General features: G+C 43.4%; 1 protein-coding gene across 1 annotated transcript in view; it reads right to left on the bottom strand.

Moving 5' to 3' along the window:
* The window catches only part of LOC144800058 (solute carrier family 23 member 1-like), a 329,120-nt gene that overhangs the window by 301,197 nt on the left and 4,571 nt on the right, over positions 1-23,352 (bottom strand). The window contains exons 2-3 of the mRNA XM_078671654.1: positions 4,314-4,481; positions 1,616-1,773 (exon numbers count right to left, since the gene is read on the bottom strand). Coding sequence (XP_078527780.1) covers positions 1,616-1,773; positions 4,314-4,481 — 326 coding nt within the window. The remainder of the gene's footprint in view (positions 1-1,615; positions 1,774-4,313; positions 4,482-23,352) is intronic.

Here is a 23,352-nt window from a genome sequence, read left to right on the forward strand (position 1 = left end):
TTTCAATTGTGGGAAGAGTTTACCTTTTCAAAATGATATTGTTGCCACGTATATTCTCCAGAATACATGGTCTCAGATAAGTACTACTTAAAAATGTAAAGCTTTCTTTGCTTCCTGCTATGGGATGGTGGCCCCACTCGAATAGTCCTAGCAACACTACACAGAGGTGTTTGCGATGGGGGCAGAGCACTACAACATATTTAGAAATGTTACTAGGCCTCACAATTATCCGTTATCAATGAGTGGGTGTACAGCATCCTAAATGAACCATCTATAATAGGGTGAAGGGCTAAAGGCACAAAGGGCCAATTGGGAGAGATATATGGTGGGAGAACACCCAGCAGTTGCCCACACCACATGGCCACAGTGACTAAAATCTGGCAGATGATGAACCACATAATGGGTTGGGAAGGCATCAGGACTCTTGAAACCCCACTGGGGGATTCCACTGGACTAAAAGAACTGTGGACTTCGGGGGGGTTTTGAAAATGGGGTTTGATAGATATGTCCACAATAGGTGACATTTGGGGCACAGAACTTCTTAAATCCTACAGCAAACTAAAAGAAGAATATACATTATTAGACACCCAATATTATAAATATTTTTACATGGAACACACACTAAATGAACACTCTCTACACATCCAAGAAATTAAATTTGTATCCCCTTTGGAACATCGGGTACTGTTGAGATCATTGCACAACTATGCAATATCCCTGGTACACAAAGCCATAGTTAACAACATAGAAAAGCCACTCATTGAACTGGGATGAATATGGACCAAAGCTATAGGACCACTGGAAGATGAAGATTGGATGGAGGCGTGCCAATATCCACGGGTGGTAGCCATTGAAGCAGGGTTAAGAATAGTGCAACTTAAGATACTAAACCGGCCATATTACACTAGAGTACAACTATTAAAATTTCAGAGAGTAAGTGCTTCAGGAAATGTTGAGGGTAGGTTCCTTTAAGCATGCTTGGGGTGAATGCCCTGAGATACAACCTTTTGGGGAAGCGGTTAGGAACCAGATTTAGGTACAATGGTTTTTGAAGTGCCAGTAGAGATGGCGTGGTTGGACATATGGAAAGATAGTTATGATTACGCTAAAGTTTCTAGATTTACACATTTGTGATTTGACTATGACAGTAGCTAGAAGGAACATTGCACAGCAGTGGTAGGTGGCGGAAAAAGCACCCACCTTTTATACGTCAGCAAAAATCTAGATAGGTGTGTGAGCGCCAAGAAATGGGTGTATGAGGTACAAGGATGCCCTAAGAAGTTTAAAGACTCAAGGGCTAAGGCCCGTAAAAAAGGAATATGATGTATTATTGTCTCTGCACTGCTATAGGATACAAACAAGTTGAAAAAACATGTGTAGATTAATTATGGCTATTTATGGAAGGCACTGAATGTAAAAAGAAAGTGTTTAATAAATCTATGATTGTTGCATTGCAGTGAATATTCAAAGCTAATAAAATAGGTTTTAAAAAAAGACTAGATAAATGAATGTAGGGTCTGGAAGCTCTGCTCATGCATTTGGGTAAATGCTAATGGTTGAATCATTCAATGTTACTGAAGAATTAGGATTGAGAGGGATCACCTCTGTCACTTACCTGACCCCCAAAATAACTTGAAGTATGGTGCAGAGTCCTGAAACAAAGAAGGTGGTACTGATGATGTGGCTTTGACTCAGGGGGTCATGCGTCAGGCACAGCTCTTTGGACAAAATCAGCGGTATGGACAAATTGCCGCCTAGTGCAGTTAGGTAGTGCTGTGGAATAGAAATAGGATATAAGTCAACGCGATGCCAAATCCAAATCATGTAACTATTCCAGCCCAGCACCTCCATTTGGAAACTGCTGCAAGGGCAAACGATTGTCCTACCGTTTAACAGATTAAGTACATTCAGTTCTGGGGAACAGAGTTACAGGTAATACTGAATACTTGAAAATGCCTTTAGTTTGCTAATGGAAACCCACAGGGCCCGATTCACAGAACTAATTTAAGACAAAATCCTAAACTTACTACTTTTGGGATTCACAGAAGTTAGGATTTTGTCTTAAGTTTGTCTTAAGACAGACTTAAAACAGACTTAAGACAAAATCCTAACTTAAGTCTGTTTTAAGACAAACTTAAGACAAAATCCTAACTTCTGTGAATAACAAAAGAAGTAAGTTTAGGATTTTGTCTTAAGTTAGTTCTGTGAATCGGGCCCACAGTGTTGCCCCACCTCACACATTATATTGTAACCATCCAAGGTTATTTTTTCCATTAAGAGAGAAACACCTTGACCTCAGAACTCAGTGGTAACACATACACTTTCAAGCGTGTCCGGGATCTGGCCTAAGTTAAATAAAAGGGTAACGACGAGAAAAGACATTGATAACACGTGCGTCTCCTAAATACTGAATGTAATTGAATGAAACATTTCAGTACATTGCTGGTTTAATTTGATTTTGACCGTATTAGCGTTTGTGGCTGCACTATTAATATTGTTTTATATTCTGAGGAATTCTGGAGGGGAATCTATCTGCAGGCAGGTGGTGCAACCAGCGAATTATACTTAACACCGGCCCCAGAATTTACGTATAGTAACTGAGTTTCTTTAAGGTGCAAAGAACCTCAGCATTATATATCATCAATTTCCAGACTACCACAGTTTAAAAAGCACAAATTGCCATATACATTTCTACATTTGCCAGGTATGTAAAAGGCACGTTATTCCAACAGCTAAAACAACGTTTCCACGCCAAAATAGCTGCCCCAAAACAGAGGGACTAATTGGCAGAAATAAACTTACACTTCAGTTTACTATTGTTTTGGGTACTCACAAACTACAAGCTTAATATACTAATAGTAATTTTACGACTGCGGAGAGTCCGCAGTCAGGACGGAGACCTGCACACATAAAAAGATAGGCAATTGTAGTGCAGGCCTCCACTGTTTGGTTCAGGGCCAATTGCTATTATCTCAGAATCCAAGGGCCCTTTGCTACGCCCTACTTATTTAACATTTGCACATACCCTCCTGGGGCCATTATCAGATGCTTCGGCTTCAATGCACTATCCTACTCGGATGACACTCAGCTGATCCTCTCCCTCAGAAGACAGGGACAAAGTTCAGGCACACCTCAACCTCTGTATGCCCAAGGCTGAAAAAAGAATGAGTTGCAACTGCTTAAAACTTAATAGTGACAACACAAAGATTGTCTTTTTTTACGAAAAACTCACCTCTCTGTTTTGAAGCGGGGTACCCAAAAGAATTGGGCCCTGCCCAACAGCAGCACAATCTGTAGAAACTTGGAAATCATTCTAGACAGTCAGTTTTCGAGGGCTGATCAGCACACTTCTTTCTCTGCCATGGTTTCAACATCCTCAAGAGGATTAAAAAACATTCCAATGTTTTCCAATGGACGCTAGGAAGCCAGTCAGTCATGCAAGCCCTCATTACCAGTAGGTTAATTTACGAATTGGCTCCTTATATAGACATCTCTTCCCGCCATTTTAAGAGGCTTCTGGTGTTTAGATCCTTGACTGTCAGGCTAGAATTGAACCTTCCCCTCCACACCACTGAATCCAGCCACCTGCACACCCTCCGCTGGCTCCCCATCCAAAATCTGGCACACCTATATGGCACCCCACAACTTAGGCCCTCAGCAACAGAATCCATTTCAACAATCCATCCAGACTGCTACAGGTTGCTTCTCTCTTACTTGAATGCTCCCCTGATCTTTGCAACAGGTCCTGACGATGTTCTTCCTCCTACCTTACCCCCACTGCCTGGAACAGACTTTCCCTGCCCATTTTCTATGCCAGCTCCCTACATTTTCAGAAAGAATCTCAAAATGCATCTGTTTTAGTCCTCAGCCTTCTCCAGGCTTCCCTAAACAATGCAAACCCTTGGATTTGCACCAGGATACCCTCTGGTCATATGCTCATGCTACAAACTCAAATAACTTAACAACCATTGCAGAACTAACTAGACCCAACCCATATAGCTTGTGTCCAAACGGTACTCATAAGAACACCTAGAACATGCGAAGCGCCGCAATGACTCACCAGTTTTAGTGCATACATAATTTAATTTTCCTATTCTACCCTTTTACATTTTTCAAGAATTTCCAGCGAGATACTTAAAGTGCATTTTGTACCAATTCGATTAGAACTTCTTGTATATGCAGCATGTTTGATATCCCCTTTCTCTCACTTATCAGCTTAACTGAATGCAGACAAAGCATTGGAAATGTTATCCTTTTTTGCCTTCCCATGTACATGACTCATGCTGGCCTCCTGCAGTCATTTCCTGCCTCACCTGAACGCCAAGGAAGATGCACAAGTGCCATGGTGGTATTTCGGTCACTCCGTACAACATCTTGTTGTGGCTGGCATCTTTGTGTGAGCCTTTGTTGTCCTTTTCAGGCAGCTCAGTGCCACTGTCACTGCACTCAATGACCACACAGTTATGGTTTCCATCCTCAGTCTATAATGAAAAAAGTGGAAACTCTATTAGGAAGAGTTGACGCTTGGTGGAATGAAAAGACATCTGTATCAACTGATTTCGTAGATCCATTATTCATGTAAAAGGAACACCCACCTTTATAGGAAACAAAAGGGAATAAGCCTGATACACCTTCTAGATGGGTCAAAATAAGGTGGTCAAGGATCGCAGAATATCTTCAAACCATAAAATGTAGTCTTTTAATTCCCAAAGGTCAACAGGATCACTCATTGTTCATACACCAATGAAAGACAGAAAGCGTACATCAACATTTTATGTATTTCAGCAGTCTTAACCCTCACAACTCACACAAACAAACCTACAAAAAATCCACCTTTGATCAAACAAGCGCCTCTTTCAAAGCCAACTTTAGGTAGACTTGCAAAGGATACTTGATCAATGTTTGAACCATCCTTCCAATCAGTAAGAGATGAGTATGACTCGTTACCAAAAGGTAATATACAACACACCTTTAGCCTAATTTCAGTAAACATCTTATAGCTTTATAGCCCACCGTAGCGGGCTATGCCAGTCATTAAAAGCCCGCTCCAGCGTTAAAGGCCCGAGCCAAAGGACATCTTAAGTGTTAAAGACTGAATAGTATTGTGGCTTGTGATTCATTGATACATGCTTAGGCAATTCATTAATGTCTTCAAGTTATACCACAGGCGTCTGTAATTGCTTCAGAGCTCTAGGTGCCACCTCTAGACTATGGCATTCCATATGTATGTTGATATTTTTACATGTACTTTGTGGAATCTAAATAACACCCCTGAAAACCCTAAACACTTCAACACTCAAACTATACAGATTGTCAATTAAAGGTTGATTGACTTTAAAGTTCCAGTTTAGCCCATCATGCTTCTGGGGTACGGTTCCATCATATCGAGAGGAACGTCTTTATAAGGCATTAACCAAGGATGAAGAGTCGCTTATCAGATTGCTACCCCTAGATTGCACAAGATGAAGGGCCTCTCATTGGTGATTCGATTAGTGCCTCTTCAGAACAATTTCCTCGCTGTCAGCAAAAGTGAGGAAAACCATAACACATGCAGGAAACCTCAAATGATGGAACTTGCCCATATTTTATTTGCTTAGTACATTCAGAAATAGAACCTCTAAGCTTATCAAGGCCATTTTTTGCAAGAAAATAAACAAGCCTGTGAGCAGATTCTGGCCTCCTACATTACTTCCTCTGAAATATGGGTAGTAGGGGACATCTTAATTGAAAAAAAAATCAATTGCCCAAGAGAAGGTTTCAAACAGCCAAAAGACACGATCTTTAGATGCAATTTTTTTTTAAAGTTTATTGAGAAAAACTTGAAAGATGCAATTATTTTTAAGCTAGTAAACTTAATATACACATGCAACCAATACAATTGGCACTACCTGAATCATCGATAATATAAACAAATCATCAGCACATGCTGGATTGGTAATCCTGGCAACTCTCAGTATAGGAGATAATCCACCTAAATTCAAATAGTCTGGGAGTTCCACCATGTATAAAGAGATCAATAGACGTGTCACCATGCACCACAGTATCAGTCCATTAGCAGTTTATATTTTAGGTTAAAGCCCTAATCATGTGATCTGACTAGGTATATGGATCTGATTCTGCAAAGAAGTGCACTAGGATGCTCTTGATCACCCAGGACTGTAATTTGGACCACAGATGGTTTATGTCTACTTTGGAGAAAGAGTGAAAATAATTGGCAAAGCAAACAAATAACTTGTCACTGGTTTTTGTCGAAGAATGTATAGTCAACAAGCAGATTTAGTGCCTGATTTTATCGAGAGTAAAACAATCAGACCGAATTTCTCTATGTGAAAACTTTAGCAAACTCTTATCCAATAAAAATCTCATAATACTATTTAATGATTATTTTTAGGGTCAGACTCCGAGCCACGTTCATGCAGAGGCTATAAATGCAGCCTTTCCATAATGTTTGTATAATTCCAACACACCCCAAACACTAGTATAGATTAAACTCAAAGTAAGGCTCCAAAATTGTATATTATCCTTTTATATAGTATTTCAGTACACCATTCATCCCTGAGGCATGTGAAGAACTGCCAGTTAGCACACTCCGAGGAAGGGCTGTAATTTCTTACCCATCTGGCAGAAATAAAGTCACAACTTTGCTCAGCAGTATATAGCTGTAAAGTAACATATTCCCAGGTTCAAAACATATATGGTAAAAGTATGAGTTTTGGGAGCTATTCGTGCCAAGTCCCACTTAAAATCAGAATCTTTGGATTCCCTAAACGTAATGCTTTTATATAATTGACAACAGATGTCCTCATGCTTACAACAATTAACATTATAGACTTGTGTTTTTTCTAAGCTGACGTAAAATGTTTACTAATCGGCCATGTGAAGCATGCCGTCACGGTGTCCTCAGCATGTATTTGTATTTAAATAGTATGCCAATCTGTAACCTGAATAACCCTATTCTACAGGATTTACACACTATTTAATCATACATTTCCGCATATAATCTTACATATTATTTTCTATATTGTTTTATATTTAGGTTTAGCAAGATGAAACATATATTTGGTTAACTTTAGTTAGCTAAGGCGCATATAAAGTTTAAATGAGTTGGACTAGGTGCCTCACTCCCTTTTGAAATAAACGCTGTGGGCCTCATTATGAAAAGAGTCGCATCACTGCGTAAAAACAGCGATGCGTCACTTTTCATTGCGCACTCCTTGCGACACTAATGATGCGTCATATTTACAGTATGATGCATCATGTCGCAAGGAGTTACAGATACCTCAGTATTTCTGATGTATCTGTAGGCGCAAAAATTACACATTGCTGGAGTGTGTCACAAAAGTGACGCAACTCCAGCAATGGGTCATTTACACATGGGCAAGTCCCATCTGAAATGTGCCTGCGTCAGTCTTACGCCTGCTGTGAGGCAGGCATAAGATATTGACGCATTCCCATCCTAGAAGTGACCAGTGAAATCTGATAGATTTCACTGCGTCACTTCTACGAGGCTTACTTGCGCCAGAACTCCCACTCTGCATACATTATACCTGGCGCAGGTATAATGTGGCCAGGGGTTTACAAAGTGACGCATCTAATTAGATGTGTCACTTTGTAAATATGAGGCAACGTGGTACATTTTTTACCCTGCTGGTGACGCACCGGCAGTGCAAAAGTGGCGCAAGGGCCCATAAATAAGCCCCTTTATTTCTGCTTGCTGTGCTTAACGTTTTTTATGTTTCAGTAATCAGACTGTATGCTCATTTAAAATACATTTACATTTTGAAGTTCGTACAGTAGCAATTAGTTGGTTTGGACAGTGACTTAAATCGTGCAGTGGATGAGAAACTGAGCAGGTGAAAACTTCTTTGTGAGATATGATGAAGGTTGCAATGGGAGAACAGTTTGGCATTGTATTATCCGTGAGAAGGAGCCCAACACCAAAAATGGAGAGAACAATGGGTTTTGATTGGTTCCTACCTGGAGGGAACCTGAAGATGGTGTCATTTGGACGAGATATTATGTTTTAACTGTCTGAGGGATATGTTGGTTAGTTAGATCACTTGACCTGTCCACCTACGCAGGCAGACATGCTGTGGTTCCTCAAGAACAAGAACATTCCTTCTCATTCTAATCGGAACCTTTATCTGGTTCTTCTTCCAATCATATACTTGCTGACACCTAATGCTTCTGAATACCCCCCACCGACCCACAACCTCAGCTTAGAATTAGGGAGTTGCCTTTATGGAAACTAGGCTTTGCCTTGGTTTGCAGATGTTACCTTCCGATATGCAATAGCTACATTACTAATTGAACTACTTGGATTATATCCAGGTATGCTGTATTCAGGTAAATATCATTTTTTGCTTAATTGATTTGATTGAACATTGTAGCTTCACTAATTGTTAATAAACCTTTATAGTTTTGCAATCTAGTCCTCTCTGTTGTTACTGTGGGGCAACATCTGCTTCACTGTCAATCCCCTGTTAATTATTTTGTGATTTCAGCCTATGTTCGAGACAAAGATCCATCCTGGTGGACCTGGCGGAGTTCTGCATTTGCGCCAAGTTAGTACAGTACAAATACCATCCTTGTATATTCTATCTAAATGGTTCTCACTGAGATGTAGATAGTTAAAATGTGCCTAAGTCATGTTGCATAGTCCATAGTATAGTAAGATTATGCATCTTTGAGATTGTTGTTGAGTGTTGTAGTGTTTGCAAGCTTTGTGAGTTAGTGTGTTGCACAGTGTGGTGGCGATGTTAAGTCCATAAGAGCTCCTTGTTGTTAGATTTTGAATGCTGGCTTATGTATTTTGCTTGTGCTTTATGAAGATAAATGCACTTGCTTGAAGCGTTGAAGTTATGCTTACTGGACTCTTCATAGTCTAGGATGCCGGGATAGTTATTAAGTATATTATGTTGTAACTTGTATGTTAAGGTTTGTGGTATCAGACCATAAAGCGTTACCAGCTGCACATTAAGATAGGGTCTTAATAAACATCTGCTGTGAGATTGTACTGACAGATTTGTGTTTGGTTAGTCCTTTGTGAAGAGGAATAGACCACACTAGCCAGGGTGATTTCCCACTGGTCGATATTTAACTTCTTGTATCTGATAACATGCCCCCAGTTTTATTCTCCGCTTTCTCCAGAGTAAGAGTATTCAAACTGGGATGATTTAATGTCCCTTTTGGGGGCCTTAAGTTATCCCAGGGGAGGTGCCAGGCGCATTACTGCCCTTTCCTTGACCTGGTAACTAGTGCCAACACAGGCACCCTTGCGCCATGGTACAAGCGTGATTTGCATTGAAGGCAGGAGTGTTTTTGTGCTTTTAGGGGCACCTTCCTCCGCAAAAACATTCCTCAGAGGCACGTTCCTCTTTCTAAGTGTGCTGCATTCTGCACTCCGATTAGACTGATTGGATTTTTGTCGTTTTGGTGTTCAATAATTTATTACAATGTACTCTATTTTTCACTATTGCCTTAAACTCTTTCACCTCCACAATTGACACCCTCTCAACTCCCAGATCCATGAGTTGTGACTATTCACTTCCAGCTCCCAGAGAACGCTTCCAATTGCTTTATCAGCTCCACAATGCCCCAGGATAACGCAACTATTGTTGCAACTAATGTTGACCCTATAATCACCATCACCACTGTGTGTCTAGGGTTCATATCTCACAGAGATGGGAGCCAGACCCTGAACAGTAGCAACTCCTGTTGTGAGTGTAGCGACTATAGACATTGATAGCCCAAGTCCTAGTCATCAGAGACTGGTGCCTCTTTTAGAGTGCTAGATGTCATGAGGGTAAAGGTAGAGTTCAAAGAAATCATTAAGGGAACTCTTGTTTTAAGTTCATAGATGTGTAAAATTAAGCAGAATTTTTATATTTGTGTAAAGAAGCCACTAGATGTGCTTGTGTGACACATGAAGCTGTGCTGCACAAGTACTGATAAAGGAAATAGAATTAAAATAAAAGTGAATAAAAAGTTAAAAACATAAAAAAAGATAAATTGCATCAAGCCTTTCACCATGCGGTGAAATGTAAAAAAAAAATGCTTGCGAGCCAGGCATCTCCCAGAAATTGCCAGTAAGGGCATACAAGGAAAGAATCATAGTCGCCTCACGTAGGTATCTACTTCTGACACAGCAGCGACGTGCTTCTCGATCCCTTAAGAGAGCTGTGCTGAGTGGGCATAGCTGTAAGCCATAACCAAGCAGGGAGCGTGCTAGGGCACTTTTATAAACAAGCATTTACAATGCAATAGGTCTCGCAGCATTAAAGTTTGAGTTATTGGCATTGTGTATGACAATGCGTTGCATAAAAGTTTTAGCAAACTTTGAATTGGTGAGCAGTGAGAGTGTGTGCAAGAGTATGCTGTTGCTCACAGCTGTTATTATTCACACAGCTCTGATGAAGCACCTCATGCACTGGGCTGAAGCAGTTATTATTCACACAGCTCTGATGATGCACCTCAGACACGGGCTCACAGCTGTTATTATTCACACAGCTCTGATGATGCACCTGAGCACGGGGCTAACGCAGTTATTATTCACACAGCTCTCATGATGCACCTCAGGCACTGGGCTCACAGCTGTTATTATTCACACAGCTCTTATGATGCACCTCAGGCACGGGGCTGATGCAGTTATTATTCACACAGCTCTGATGATGCACCTCAGCACGGGGCTCACAGCTGTTATTATTCACACAGCTCTGATGATGCACCTCAGGCACGGAGCTGACAGTTATTATTCACACAGCTCTGATGATGCACCTCACGCACAGGCTCACAGAAAGTAGGGTGAACTGTTTTCCTTATATTAAAAAAGTATGAAGAAGTCGGGCCTCTGAGATCCCAACAGGAGCACCATATCACCCTGGTGAATGTGATTAGGGTCCCACAGAGTCCCCCATCTCTCAAACTAGTCTTCGCCGGAGATGAACCCGCACACCCTGTGGCGATGCATCTGTTTTAAGTCCCTTCCTGCTAGCCTTTATTATTTCAGTCCAACCTTGCAAAGAACCACTACGTGAGTTTTCCATTCATGCACTTGAAATCAAAAGGTCCGCTTCTGTGGTAGAATAGCCAACTGGCCAGATAGAGGCTATATTTAGCCAGTCCCACCTACATTGGCCAGGCTGGTACATGGAAGTATCGGGAACGCTATTACAACTGACCGCGGTGGGGTGAGGAAGAATGAAATTAATGTATTGCATTCGAGCTCCTTCTCCTTTTATTGTTCTTGCAAGGTACGTTAAGCTATATTGTCTCTTGTGACCGTGAAACATTGTTTTCTATGGGTTGTTGTTATTCTATGCTATAGTAAAACACGTTTTGCTTTGTAACCTGGTTTTTCTTTACCCAAGGAAGTGAGCGCAGTGGGCGGTGCTGGCCCAGCCATAGTGGCAAGCGCCTAGATCCTGGTGCTGTGTGAGTGGCCGCTAAATGGGGCGCGGGTCACACTGCTACAGGTGGGGGCAGTTGCGTGGGGCTGCAGTCTGCACAGTGGGCCGAGGGCCTGGTGCAGGAAGGCGTGGTTACCTGGGTGTGGAAGGTCGTGCCGCCTTCTCTCCAGCATTTCCCCTGCTCGCGGCCGCCCCGGGCCTCTTCCCGTGCTTGTGGCGGTGTTGTTGAGCTCCCTCCCGCTTGCCCTGGCCGAGGAGAGAGGCCTCGGTGGGAGAGGAGCAGCTGCGGCCGGGCGGCGGAAGGGACTTGGTGAAGAAGTTGAAGAGGGTGCTCTGACGAAACATGGTGGCGGCTGCGCTCGGGCTCTGCTGTGGCTGCACACGGGATCTGACCGGTGAGCGCGGAGCGGCACTGGCGGTATGTGTGCGACGGCGGGGGGGGGCTCGGTGCACTCGTGTGTGTGTGCGCGCGTGCGTGTGTATGTGTGCAACGGGGGGGTGTCTCTGTATGTATGTGTGCGTGCATGGGCGCTCGTGTGTGTGTCTCTGTGTGTGTGCATGCGTGTGTGTTGGAGCGTCCCAGGAGACAGGAGATGGCCACAGCGAGCGCGTTCGCGAGCGCGTGGCCCGCTCCGATCGCCATGCGCGTGGCCAGGTCCTGTCTCCTGGAAAGCTGCGTCGCTGACTATAGGTCTCTGGCTAGACCGCGCTTTCACGTGGTTAACGCCAAACGCCACGAGACCTAAAAAGGACAGCGATTGGCAAAAGAACAAGGTCACAAACTGAAGTCCAGCAACCCCCTTCATGCAGCACAGGCTCCCCTGCGCTGCACGAGTACTAATAAAGAAAATAGAATTAAAATAAAAGTGAGTAAACCGTTAACAACATAAACATAATATAAAGGGCATCATGCCTTTAACAATGCAGCAAAATGTTAACAAAAATGCTCGGGAGCTAGGCACCTCCCAAAAATTGCCGCTAAGGGCATGCAAGGAAAGAAATACAGTTGCCTTATGAGAGTATCAACTTCTGACACAGCGCCTCTCGGTCCCTTAAGAAGCCATGATGAGGGGGCGTGGCAGTAAGTCAAAACCAAACAGGAAGCGCACTAGGGCACTTTGAAATGAAAAGGATAGCGATGGGCAAAAGAATGAGAACACGAATTGGGTTCCAGCAACCCCCTTTGTGCAGCATAGTATCCCTTTTGCTGCACGAGTACTAGTAAAGGAAATAGAATTAAAATAACATTGAGTAAACAGTTAAGAACATAAACATAATATAAATGGCATTAAGCCTTTCACAATGCGGTGAAATGTTAAAAAATGCTTGGGAGTCAGGCACCTCTCGGAAATTGCGGTTAAGGGCATACAAGGAAAGAAATACAGCTGCCCTACAAGAGTATCAACTTCTGACACCGTATTACATTTAATAAGCTGTAATTTCCAAATGGAAGCAGGCATCCATGTCATATTTAGTGTGTTTGAAATTGTAATTAAAAATCTTATTTAATGATAAACTCAGGTTTTTATAAATGCCACTTTTAGAAAGATGCCATTTTTCTGCCCTTTGCACTTTTGTGCCTGTAGCTTCTCTTCGGTCATATAACTGGGAATAACTGACTGTTAGTCTTTGTAAATCCCTTTTAGACAGTCACACAATAGAGGGATTAGATGGGCCTTAATGGGCCATCGGCTGGCAGGATGAGGGAACGGAGCTGAGCACAGTCCAACTTGAAACTGAATAGGGAATGCTATGCCCTCACACAAAAGACCTAACACCTGCCCATTGTCACTGCAGCCAGCTAGGAGTCAGGGCAGGGGATTCAGGAAATCCTATGTATTTCTATACCACAATCTAGAAGCTACTGCCATCTTCCAGAAGGAGGGCACCAGGGTAAAAAAAGGGAGCTCAGACACCAACTCTTCAGTACACTTCTGGATCCGTGGATACTCTGCCACAAGAAGAATGCTGTGCTAATGAAATGACTGTCAGTATTCGATTCTTTGAGACCAGTGCCAAATCCAGCATAAATATAGAAGAGGCTTTCAGTGCACTTGCTCACAACATCTTATTGAAAATTAGCAGAAAAGTCGGTCATGGCCTGAAAGGCCAGCTGGATTTGAAGAATTCTGCTGCTTTCAGCCCTGCTGCCCTTTTGCCTGGGGCAGAAGAAGTGAACCTGCAACTTCATCTTGAACCCAGGGCTACTAGATTGACTCCAAGGGCTAGTCTGCTGGCCTCCTGATCTGAGCCTCATGGACATAAAAGGCTCCCTAACATCCTGCACCAAGATTTGGACCCAACTGAAGTGTGTTCCTGACCCCCAGGTGGTGCCCCTCAGATCCTGGACTCCTGGTGTGGCCTCAGAGAACTGTATTATATTTTTGGGCTCTTTGTGACCGTGAATGGCCCACTGTAGGCCAAGACCTCACCACCCATGCCACCATTCATCTCGAAGCTCCGGCAGTCACCTCCTCCCACTACAACATCATTCTCTCATGGGGATCTCCAATGCAAAGCTCCAGCAATGCCTGTCTGAAACACCTTGCCTGTTCTTCACGCTTCTCTGGCAGCCTCCCGTAACACTTTCCCTGCTTCTCGCGGCCCCCTACAAAGCAAAAGGCATTTTTGGCACTGATTTGAGAAGGTAAACTTTAAGAAAGAATAATCTGGTGACTGTAGCCGACCTGCTCTTCGCTTGTTGGTGCTATTTTCACTAAAATATGTAGGAATGTCCAACTCTGGTTAGACTGATTGGATTTTTGTCGTTGTCAGTGTCAAATAATTTATTAAAATGTACTCTATTTTTCTAAATTAGTGTGGGAATTTTTCCTGTATTGTGTTTTCACTTTATTACTGTTTGTGTGCTGTATAAATACTTTACACTTTGCATCTAAGTTAAACCGGACTGCTTTGCGGCAGTACATGGGCAGTGGGAGGGCCGACTTTTAAATGTAGTGTCAGTGTATGTACCTCCGGCACTTCAAACAGTGGCCCTGACAGCACTGGGAGATTTCCTGCTGGACCTCCCGGTGGGTTACGTCATCATAGGGGGAGATTTTAACTCAGTGGCAGACCCAACATTGGATAGATTCCCAATGCGCACACACACACGTCTAATCCCTCCGGCTTCCAAGGTTTTTTAACAGCATTGGGCCTAGCAGATATTTGGAAACACAAGCACCCCACTACGGCACAGTACACCTACCACTCGACTGTACACAATAGCCTATCACGCATAGACTACTTCCATATCTTGGGTAATGGGATGCAGGATATAGATACCGTAGAAATACTCCCTAGGGGCATATCAGACCACTCTCCAGTGGTGATGACCCTTTCTAGCCGAGAGAAGACAAAGAGACGAATATACCCCATCTACCGTACTTTTCTGAAAGTCCCCAAAATTAAAAAAGATCTTAAGAAAGCGACCAAATTCTACTTCGCCGAAAACGAAGCATCAGTGACCTCTCCCTCGATTATTTGGGAAGCGTACAAAACAGTCCTTCGTGGGCAAGCAATGGCCTCCATTACGGGACACAAAAGGGCACAGCGACAGGAATTGTCCCTCCATAAGGCGAATGTAGCCCATATGACGGACCCCACGGTAGACTCAGCACATGTATGCCAGTTACACCAGCAGCGTTATAGGGAACACATCAGACGGCAGGTGCTTGACAATATTTCGGCCACGACCCACAGGGTTTATTACGTGGGTGATAAAGCCGGAAAGATGTTAGCATGTTTAGAAAAAAAGGGGGGGAGCACTAGAGACATACCACAACTACACACTACTGAGCGACAACAACACACACACCCTGAGGAGATCGTGAACATACTAGCAGATCAGCTCGAGAAGGTATATACCCCTGACCGGGGAGTCACGGAAAGCGCAGCCCTAGAATCCCTTGCACACATAGTGACCAGGAAGCTTCCACAGGAGGCAGTCCAAGAGTTGGAGACCGTCCTCTCTGTTGAGGAAATACAACTAGCTATACAGGCAATACAATCCGGAAAAGCCCTTGGCCCCAGTGGGATCTCCATAGAGTGGTTTAAACTCATGTCGGATACACTCAGCCCGCCACTGTTGGCTATGTACACAGAGAGTCTCTCAAAGGCAGAGCTCCCGCGGGATCAACGAACAGCTGCGATAGTGGCGATACTGAAACCTGGTAAGCCTCCGACAGACTGCGCATCATATCGCCCAATCTCACTTCTTAATGCAGAAGCAAAGATTCTCGCGAAGCTGTTGGCCACTAGATTGATGACACATCTCCCGCTCTTGATTCACCCTGATCAATCGGGCTTCATGCCACATAGGAATACCGCTCTCAATCTAAGATGGATACATGGGGTCCTAGAAAGAGCCCCGTTATTGTTAGAACAAGCCGTAATCCTTTCATTAGACGCGAGAATGGCGTTCGACATGGTGGAATGCTGACATTTATTTGCGGTGTTGGCCCACATGGGCTTCGGTCCTAAGTTTATAGCTTGGATACGCCTTCTATACACCAATCCAGTTGCCCATGTTGTGGCCAATGGTCACATCTCACGTACAATTCAACTGGCATGAGGCACCAGACAGGGATGTCTCCTCTCGCCACTACTGTTCGCCCTGGTGCTGGAACCGCTGGCGGCACTGATTAGAAGTACAACCTTGTTGAAAGGCATTTGCTGGACAGAGGGATGGGAGGATCGTCACTATACGCCGACGATATGTTGGTGTACCTGACAGATCCAGACAGGAGTATACCTGCACTCCTGGCGATATGCAAAGCCTACGGGATAACGTCGGGTTACACGATAAATTGGTCAAAATCAGTCTTATATGTACTGAAGGGGCCGGCGCCTATGTTGGACAGGGACTGCCCGCTTCTACGAGCCACGGCCTCCTTTAAATATCTTGGTATATATATTACTGACAATCAAACGGAATTCTTTGAAAAAAAACTACAACCGCCAATAGACCGATTGCGAAACGATGTGAGACATTGGGCGTCGTTGCCGCTGACACTCCTCGGTAAAGCAGTGCTCTACAAAATGATGGCCCTCCCAAAGTTTCTCTATGCCCTAGAAAACTCACCATATCCAGTTACACCACGATACCTTCGCCAGGTGACGGCCCTGGTGTCCAACCTGCTGTGGAGCAACAAACCCACGCGTATCGCCCATGCCAAACTAAGTAAATGTCCTTCAATCAGAAGTTAGTCCACTTCAAATGAACAGGTCCGAACTTGATCACGGTAGTTTTTCAATTCTTTAATGTAGTTTTCACACAATAGAAAAATATTCCAAATCACAGCAGGTTTATTCCTTTTTCTTTTTTTAGCCTTTAGCCAACGCGTTTCGTCTCAGAAATAAGACTTCTTCAGGGCTAAAATTAAAATATACAAAAATTCCTATTAATACACATCTACAGACAAAAGAATTTTCAAAGTAAAATTCACACAAAGAAATATTAACATGACTATAAACCAAAATTACAAAAGTATACGCTATATTAGTCCGAGTAGTAGTACAAGACAGATTTTCTGTCTGTAAATAAATTGTGTTTTTTCTCACAACTAATGCTTATCCTAATGTTTATATGGATCTGACATGTAAGGTTATGTGCAGTAGGCCTTCCATGTATAGAAACTAAAAAATATTTTTTAAAATAATGTTTTGGTTTTAAAAGCGATTCTACTTTCTGTACTACTCGGACTAATATAGCGTATACTTTTGTAATTTTGGTTTATAGTCATGTTAATATTTCTTTGTGTGAATTTTACTTTGAAAATTCTTTTGTCTGTAGATGTGTATTAATAGGAATTTTTGTATATTTTAATTTTAGCCCTGAAGAAGTCTCATTTCTGAGACGAAACGCGTTGGCTAAAGGCTAAAAAAAGAAAAAGGAATAAACCTGCTGTGATTTGGAATATTTTTCTATTGTGTGAAAACTACATTAAAGAATTGAAAAACTACCGTGATCAAGTTCGGACCTGTTCATTTGAAGTGGACTAACTTCTGATTGAAGGACATTTACCATTATGAATGATACTTCCTGATGAGTGCTGATTCCATATATTGTGCTTTAAATAATTAAACTAGATGTGGGGAATTAGGGGCGACCTTTTACTGCCTTTGTTAGGACCCAATATGACATTTGATAGGATTGTGATGTAATAGACATATACTGCTGAACCAGTCCTTCATGGTTGCAGGTGATGTTCACTGACACCCATTCTTGGCGTCAGGTCCTATTTTACATCCCCAGACTTCTATCCAGGGAAAAGAGAGGCAGAAAAGGGAGAGTGAATGTGGAGGAGAAGGGAAAACAGCGACAAAGGGAGAAAACACTGATGAAAAAAGAATCCTGAAGTTTTATAATGATTTTATAATGATTTTCTAGACAAAAGGTGGTTTGACTGTCTAGAGTTCTGGAACCAATTGCGTGGTTCCCTTTCAAATGTAATTTTCTGGGTGATATGTGTAGTGTCCTGCTGGACACGTTCTAGTGTTCCGCCTTGTGTTGCTAATAAAAGGGGCCTGGCGCACTTACCCAGGGCCAGTTAACCACCTATACATATGACGTCTGTGTCATTATTCGATTTGCATGTGGGCCCAGGGCCCACAACACCACAATGTGCAGATACATTCTTAGTGCACGGTGATGGCTCACATGGCAGGAAGTGATGATGCTGGCTCCAGGCAGGAGTATACAAAACATGGGCATGATGAAGTGTCAGGATCCTGAAAAGATCTGTTGAATCTCATTCTTGATTGTTCAAGGAAAGGGCAACTCCTCCCATTAGCCCAGTGCCATCATATGCATCACTTGTCCTCAAACAAGCATCATAATAAATTACTAAAGGAGGATCCCAGGACAATGCAGATCTTTAATGCAACCAACTGAGTAAACCACCTTTACTCGATCTTTAGTAAAAATGAGCAGACAAAAAGCAAGATGAATTCAGAAATTTTCTTAATTTCATTAAATCCCCAGAAAAATATGGGGCACTTGAAGGGACCACTGGGACATGTGTACACCGCAATATCAAAGTAATTATTGTTGTAACACCAAATTCTCAAGGTGTAATTGTTACAAGTCTTGTGCTGGGTCCTGGAAAGGATCTATAGCATAATCAAACCTAATGAATCTGTCAAGGTCTGGATGCTGAGAAGAGCTTTTAAGTCTCCTTCTTGACTGCCCGAAGAAATGACAGATCCTCCCAGTAGCTACAGTGCCACCCTGTGCTTAATAGCACATGTGAAATGTGTCAAGAGTCTCCTGAAGAGGGTCCCAGTTAAAGGAAAACACTAAAGTTAAAAGCCATCTTTGACAATCCTATAGCCCTTGATTGTAGCTTACAATGAATACAGACGTTTATAGCAAGTTATCAAATTACCCTGAAATGAAACAGGAAAAGGAACACAAAGGCATTCAGATGTAGATCTAGTAAATGTTCTAATTGTATGGGGCAAAAATCAGGGAACTGGACAAGGAATATGATACAAATAAGGGAACAAATGTGTTGTGATCCATCTATCACTTGTAGTCTCTGGTAAGCTCTCAGCACAGATGTAACATTTATGAGCGATTACATTTTTTCAGATGGACCCACCACTACTGGCTGGACATGGGGTTGTATCTTTACATGCAGTGACCTCTAATGTTAGCAGGATGGCCCTGTTTGGGTGGAACAGAGGTCAACAGCCTGCCCTCTCATGTACAGTCATAAAGTATGCTGTTCCGCTCATACCCTGGTGTCCGAATTACCCTCTCAGTGACATGGGTGTGCAAAGAGTGCGGAGTGATTTTCTCAGGATTCCTGGGGATCCAGGTGGGACCAGGCATCAACATCCTGCAGAATACCTAGAGCAAATAAAAGGTTTTCCTGTGTGAAGACACTATCAGCCATGTGGTTTCTTGCTCCAGGAACTGAGTGAAGCTTCTCCTTTAAGGGAGACAGACTTAAAATCACAGGCATCCAACAGAACTGTCCATACAACATTAGGGATTTACAAAGCCACAAGCCACCAATCACAGCTCTCAAAGGTGGATGTTGTGACCTGGGCACAGGGCACTAGGACCCTGGACCCCGACTGGTGGGAGGGGGCAGGGAACCGGACACCACTTCCGGTCAAGGAGTGGGGGGGCGGCAGATACATAGGGGCTGAGCATGAGGCAGGACGTGGGGAAGCACGCTGTAACAAGGATCAATAAACAGACCTGATCGATTCTGATGACTCCTGCCGTGCTTCGAGGCTACAGACACGACAACTGGCGACAAGGGTGCAGCAATAAAGAAATACGGAGCCAGGAGCCCACCCTGGTCCGAGTGACTGAAAAGAACAATGGTGCGGGCCCCCCCCGACATCCTGATAACAAGCGCGAGCGCTTTTGAAAATCACACGCGAGATCTCGTGGGAACAACAGCGACCATCTTGAAGCCAGGCAAATCGGCCCATCAGAATCGTGGAAGACCCGGCGGCCATTTTGAAGTCAGGCAGGAACTGGAAAGGTGCTGCGTTCTCGCGAGACTTGGGCGGCCATTTTAGGATCAGGCAGTTTCGGCCAATAGTAAGCAAGAAAAGCCCGGCGGCCATTTTGAAGTCACGAAAAGAGGGAAAAAGAAGGAAAATAGGTATAAAAGGGAGCAAGAAGGGCCAAAGATGAAACAAAGTGAAACATAGTGACAAAAGACAACAAATAAAGAAAGCAATAAGGGCCAAAGAAGAAATAAATTGAGAAGACAATAATATAAAGCAGAGGTCTTCAAACATTTGGATGCCGAGACCCCCTGCCAATATTTTGAGGCGTAAGGACCCCTTCCGGACAAAAATTTCTAATCCTGTAGGCAGGGCTACTAGAATTATGAGGCAGGTGAGGACCAAATTACGCGACAGGCTTGACTAAATTGTGTGGAAAGAAAATGTAAGTGATGTTATGTGATGCTGTGTATTTTGGGATAGAATTGCTTCATTATTTTGACATTTTTTACACACAGTAACATTGAGGAAAGATTTCACCCCATCAGTACCCGTTAATAACCAAAATACAGCACTTAACATCAAAAAGATTTCTAGTCAACCTTTGAGAAGGGTTCTTCCACTCTGCAGGAATATGTGCTGCCACATTAGAAGCTCACCTGGCCTTGGCCAGGAGAAGCCGGGGTCCCTTAAAAACCTGGCAGTTTTGTGCAGAGTTAAGCAGTTTACCCATGCAGCTTTTCTCTCACCCACCCCCTTCCATCCCTCTCTCCTCTCCTAACGCCGGATCCCTCTCTCACTTTGCATGCCATTTTCTTTCACCCCTTTTTACAACTTCTGAACTCTCCCCATTCAACCAGGCAGCATATCATTACAGAAAAACAGGAGACCAGCAGATTGCAGTCCAGCAGAGTGGCAATCCTTCAGCAGCACAGCAGACCTTCTTCCTGACAGAATATCCACAGGTCAGAAGTGTATTGTTTTGATGGTGTCTGAGGTCCAGTACTTATATCTAGTGGTGCCTTTGAAGTGGGGGAGGCTTTAAAGACATGCCTTTGAAATGCACAGATGTCCTTCCTTCAGACTACCTACAATGGAGTAGGTAGCCCTTTGTGTGTTGACAGGACACAGCCTATTCAAGTATAAGTAAAGCTATGCCCAGCTCCTCCCTCCCATCCTGCTAGAGATGGACCATTGAGACACACCTAAGCTCCCATTGTGTTTGGCTGTCTAGAAAGAATACACAAAGCCCAACTGCCAACTACACCCAGTCATGTGATCAGAGAGAGGCGTCAAATGGCCAAAGCAAGAAAATGCCGACTTTCTAAAAGCATATTTATACCAAAAAGGGGTAACCCTGTGTCCCTCAGAACCTGGGCATGTATGGTTAAAGACAAAAGTGGTTCCGTCGGGTCAATCAATTGCTTTTACGTGAAGGCTAGGTTAGCTCATAACAGAAAGTAACAAGTTTTAAGAAAAAACAAATTATAAGAACAAACAAATTTTGTAAGAGAAAACCTCTCTGACAACAAATAAAATTCAAAGTATTTTTATGAAAAGATAAAGTCACATTAAAATACCGGAATTACTTCATTCCATTTCAATTCCAATTATAAGTGAAGGAGTGACTATTGGTGAACAAAGTGAATAGTGCAGCAATTTCAGTGACACTTATTTACAAATATATACAAAATTATACATGGGAAAAAGGGGCAAGGGGAAATATTTTAGCGGTCAGAGTTCTGAATTAATATTCCAAGGAGACAGATGGTGACTGTGACTGTTCCCGGAGGGTTCTTGACCAATATTATGCGTCGACGTTTCGATCCTAGTGTGCCCCGATTGGTGGTCACGCGGATCTTTATCAAGACAAGAGGGGGGGAGATCTGGAAGGAGAGGTAAGTATTGTGTCAGAGAGGGCAATAACGGTTAAGTCTAGTTATGCATTCTGGCGAGTTCATTTTACTTACACCATGGGTAGGGGGGGGGGTGGTTGTTATCTGTATTGAAATCCGGATACACAGGAGGCAGCAGTCACACGCTGTGCATAGGCCAATCGGTCAATCTGGGGAAGAAACCAACTGTGTTCAGTCCATTTGCAGTAATGGCCGAGTCATTCACTTCGAGAGAACATGCAGTGCTAGCATGCATGAAATAAGCACATACAGAGGACCTGAACCCCAAGGGTGGTAGGGGCGGTACTCGTAATTACTCAGGGCAGACTGTGGGGGAGGCATGGTATGTGAGCACCCGGTGGAAACGGGGATTGATTTAGTCACACTCTGGGTATTCAAGACCATTTATAATCAGGTCGGGCACTACGTGATAACATGCAAGCCTAGCGTACAATGAATGCACCCAGAAAATGTGGTTTATGTAGTTGCGCTAGGGATCGGCAAGCTACAAGACCTGATATATACGGAGAAAGATTTGCTCACGCTCCGGGTAGTGACATGCACATAGAATTAGAGACTCCCGGACCGGGTTCGTGATGACAAAATAGGGTGCACCACAAGCTCGTGTACCCAAGTGAACACACTTTTACATGTGTTTCAGGAAGCTTACCTCATATGGGGAACCGCTTTCACATAGAGCGAGTAACCGGCTTACAAGTCTCGCAATCACTCGGTCAAGCGGAGTGCTGGGCGCGAGGACGTTATGCACGTCTGTTGCCCAGCGACGCCGTGACGTCAACATGGCGCGTCATGGAACCGACTTGGTGTAAGGTTTGGATTGGATAGGGGTGGCAAGCCCCTGGGTCACTCGGCAACGCAAACGCTGTGGGTTTGGGTTGGATAAGGGTGGCAAAGGGTGGCAAGCCCCTAGGTCACTAGGCAACGCAAGCGCTGTGTGCCTATCGCGTTTGGGGATTGATCAATTGTACTGCTGCACCGTGTGGTTTCAGTGAACACTGCAAGCGCGGACATTGTGAAATATTAAAAGGATTAACCTTAGTCATGAATCAAATCTGCACTAAGTGATTAAGACCACATGAGTGGTACATCGCAGGAAAACATAGTATGTACAACAGTGCATTTGAATGGAAACAGACGAAATACTCATGACAAGGAACCACATGCAGATTAGTTATAGCATAACATCAAGGAGCAAGCAGTTCAGTGTTGGTAAATAGGCTCATACTCATAATAGTCCCATTTGTTTTGCGATCTCCTCATGTTCATTTAACCCCTGACTTACAGAGTTCAAAACATGGATCCATTTACACTCTTTTCTGTTAAGGGCTAAGGTGGTAGAACCCCCACGTGGGTTCACATTAATTTTTTCAAGTATACGCCAGCGTATGCTGTCTGGATCATGATTCTGGCTAACAAAGTGTTCGACCATGGGGGCCCCCTGGACTTTACAGCGGATTCTGCTCATGTGCTGCAATATGCGAGTCTTTACCTTCTGTGTTGTTTGGCCCACATAAGGTTTGTTGCATGGACAAAGAATGATGTAAATAACGTTCGAG

The sequence above is a fragment of the Lissotriton helveticus genome, chromosome 1_1 (assembly GCF_964261635.1).
Source record: "Lissotriton helveticus chromosome 1_1, aLisHel1.1, whole genome shotgun sequence".
NCBI classification, from domain to species: domain Eukaryota; kingdom Metazoa; phylum Chordata; class Amphibia; order Caudata; family Salamandridae; genus Lissotriton; species Lissotriton helveticus.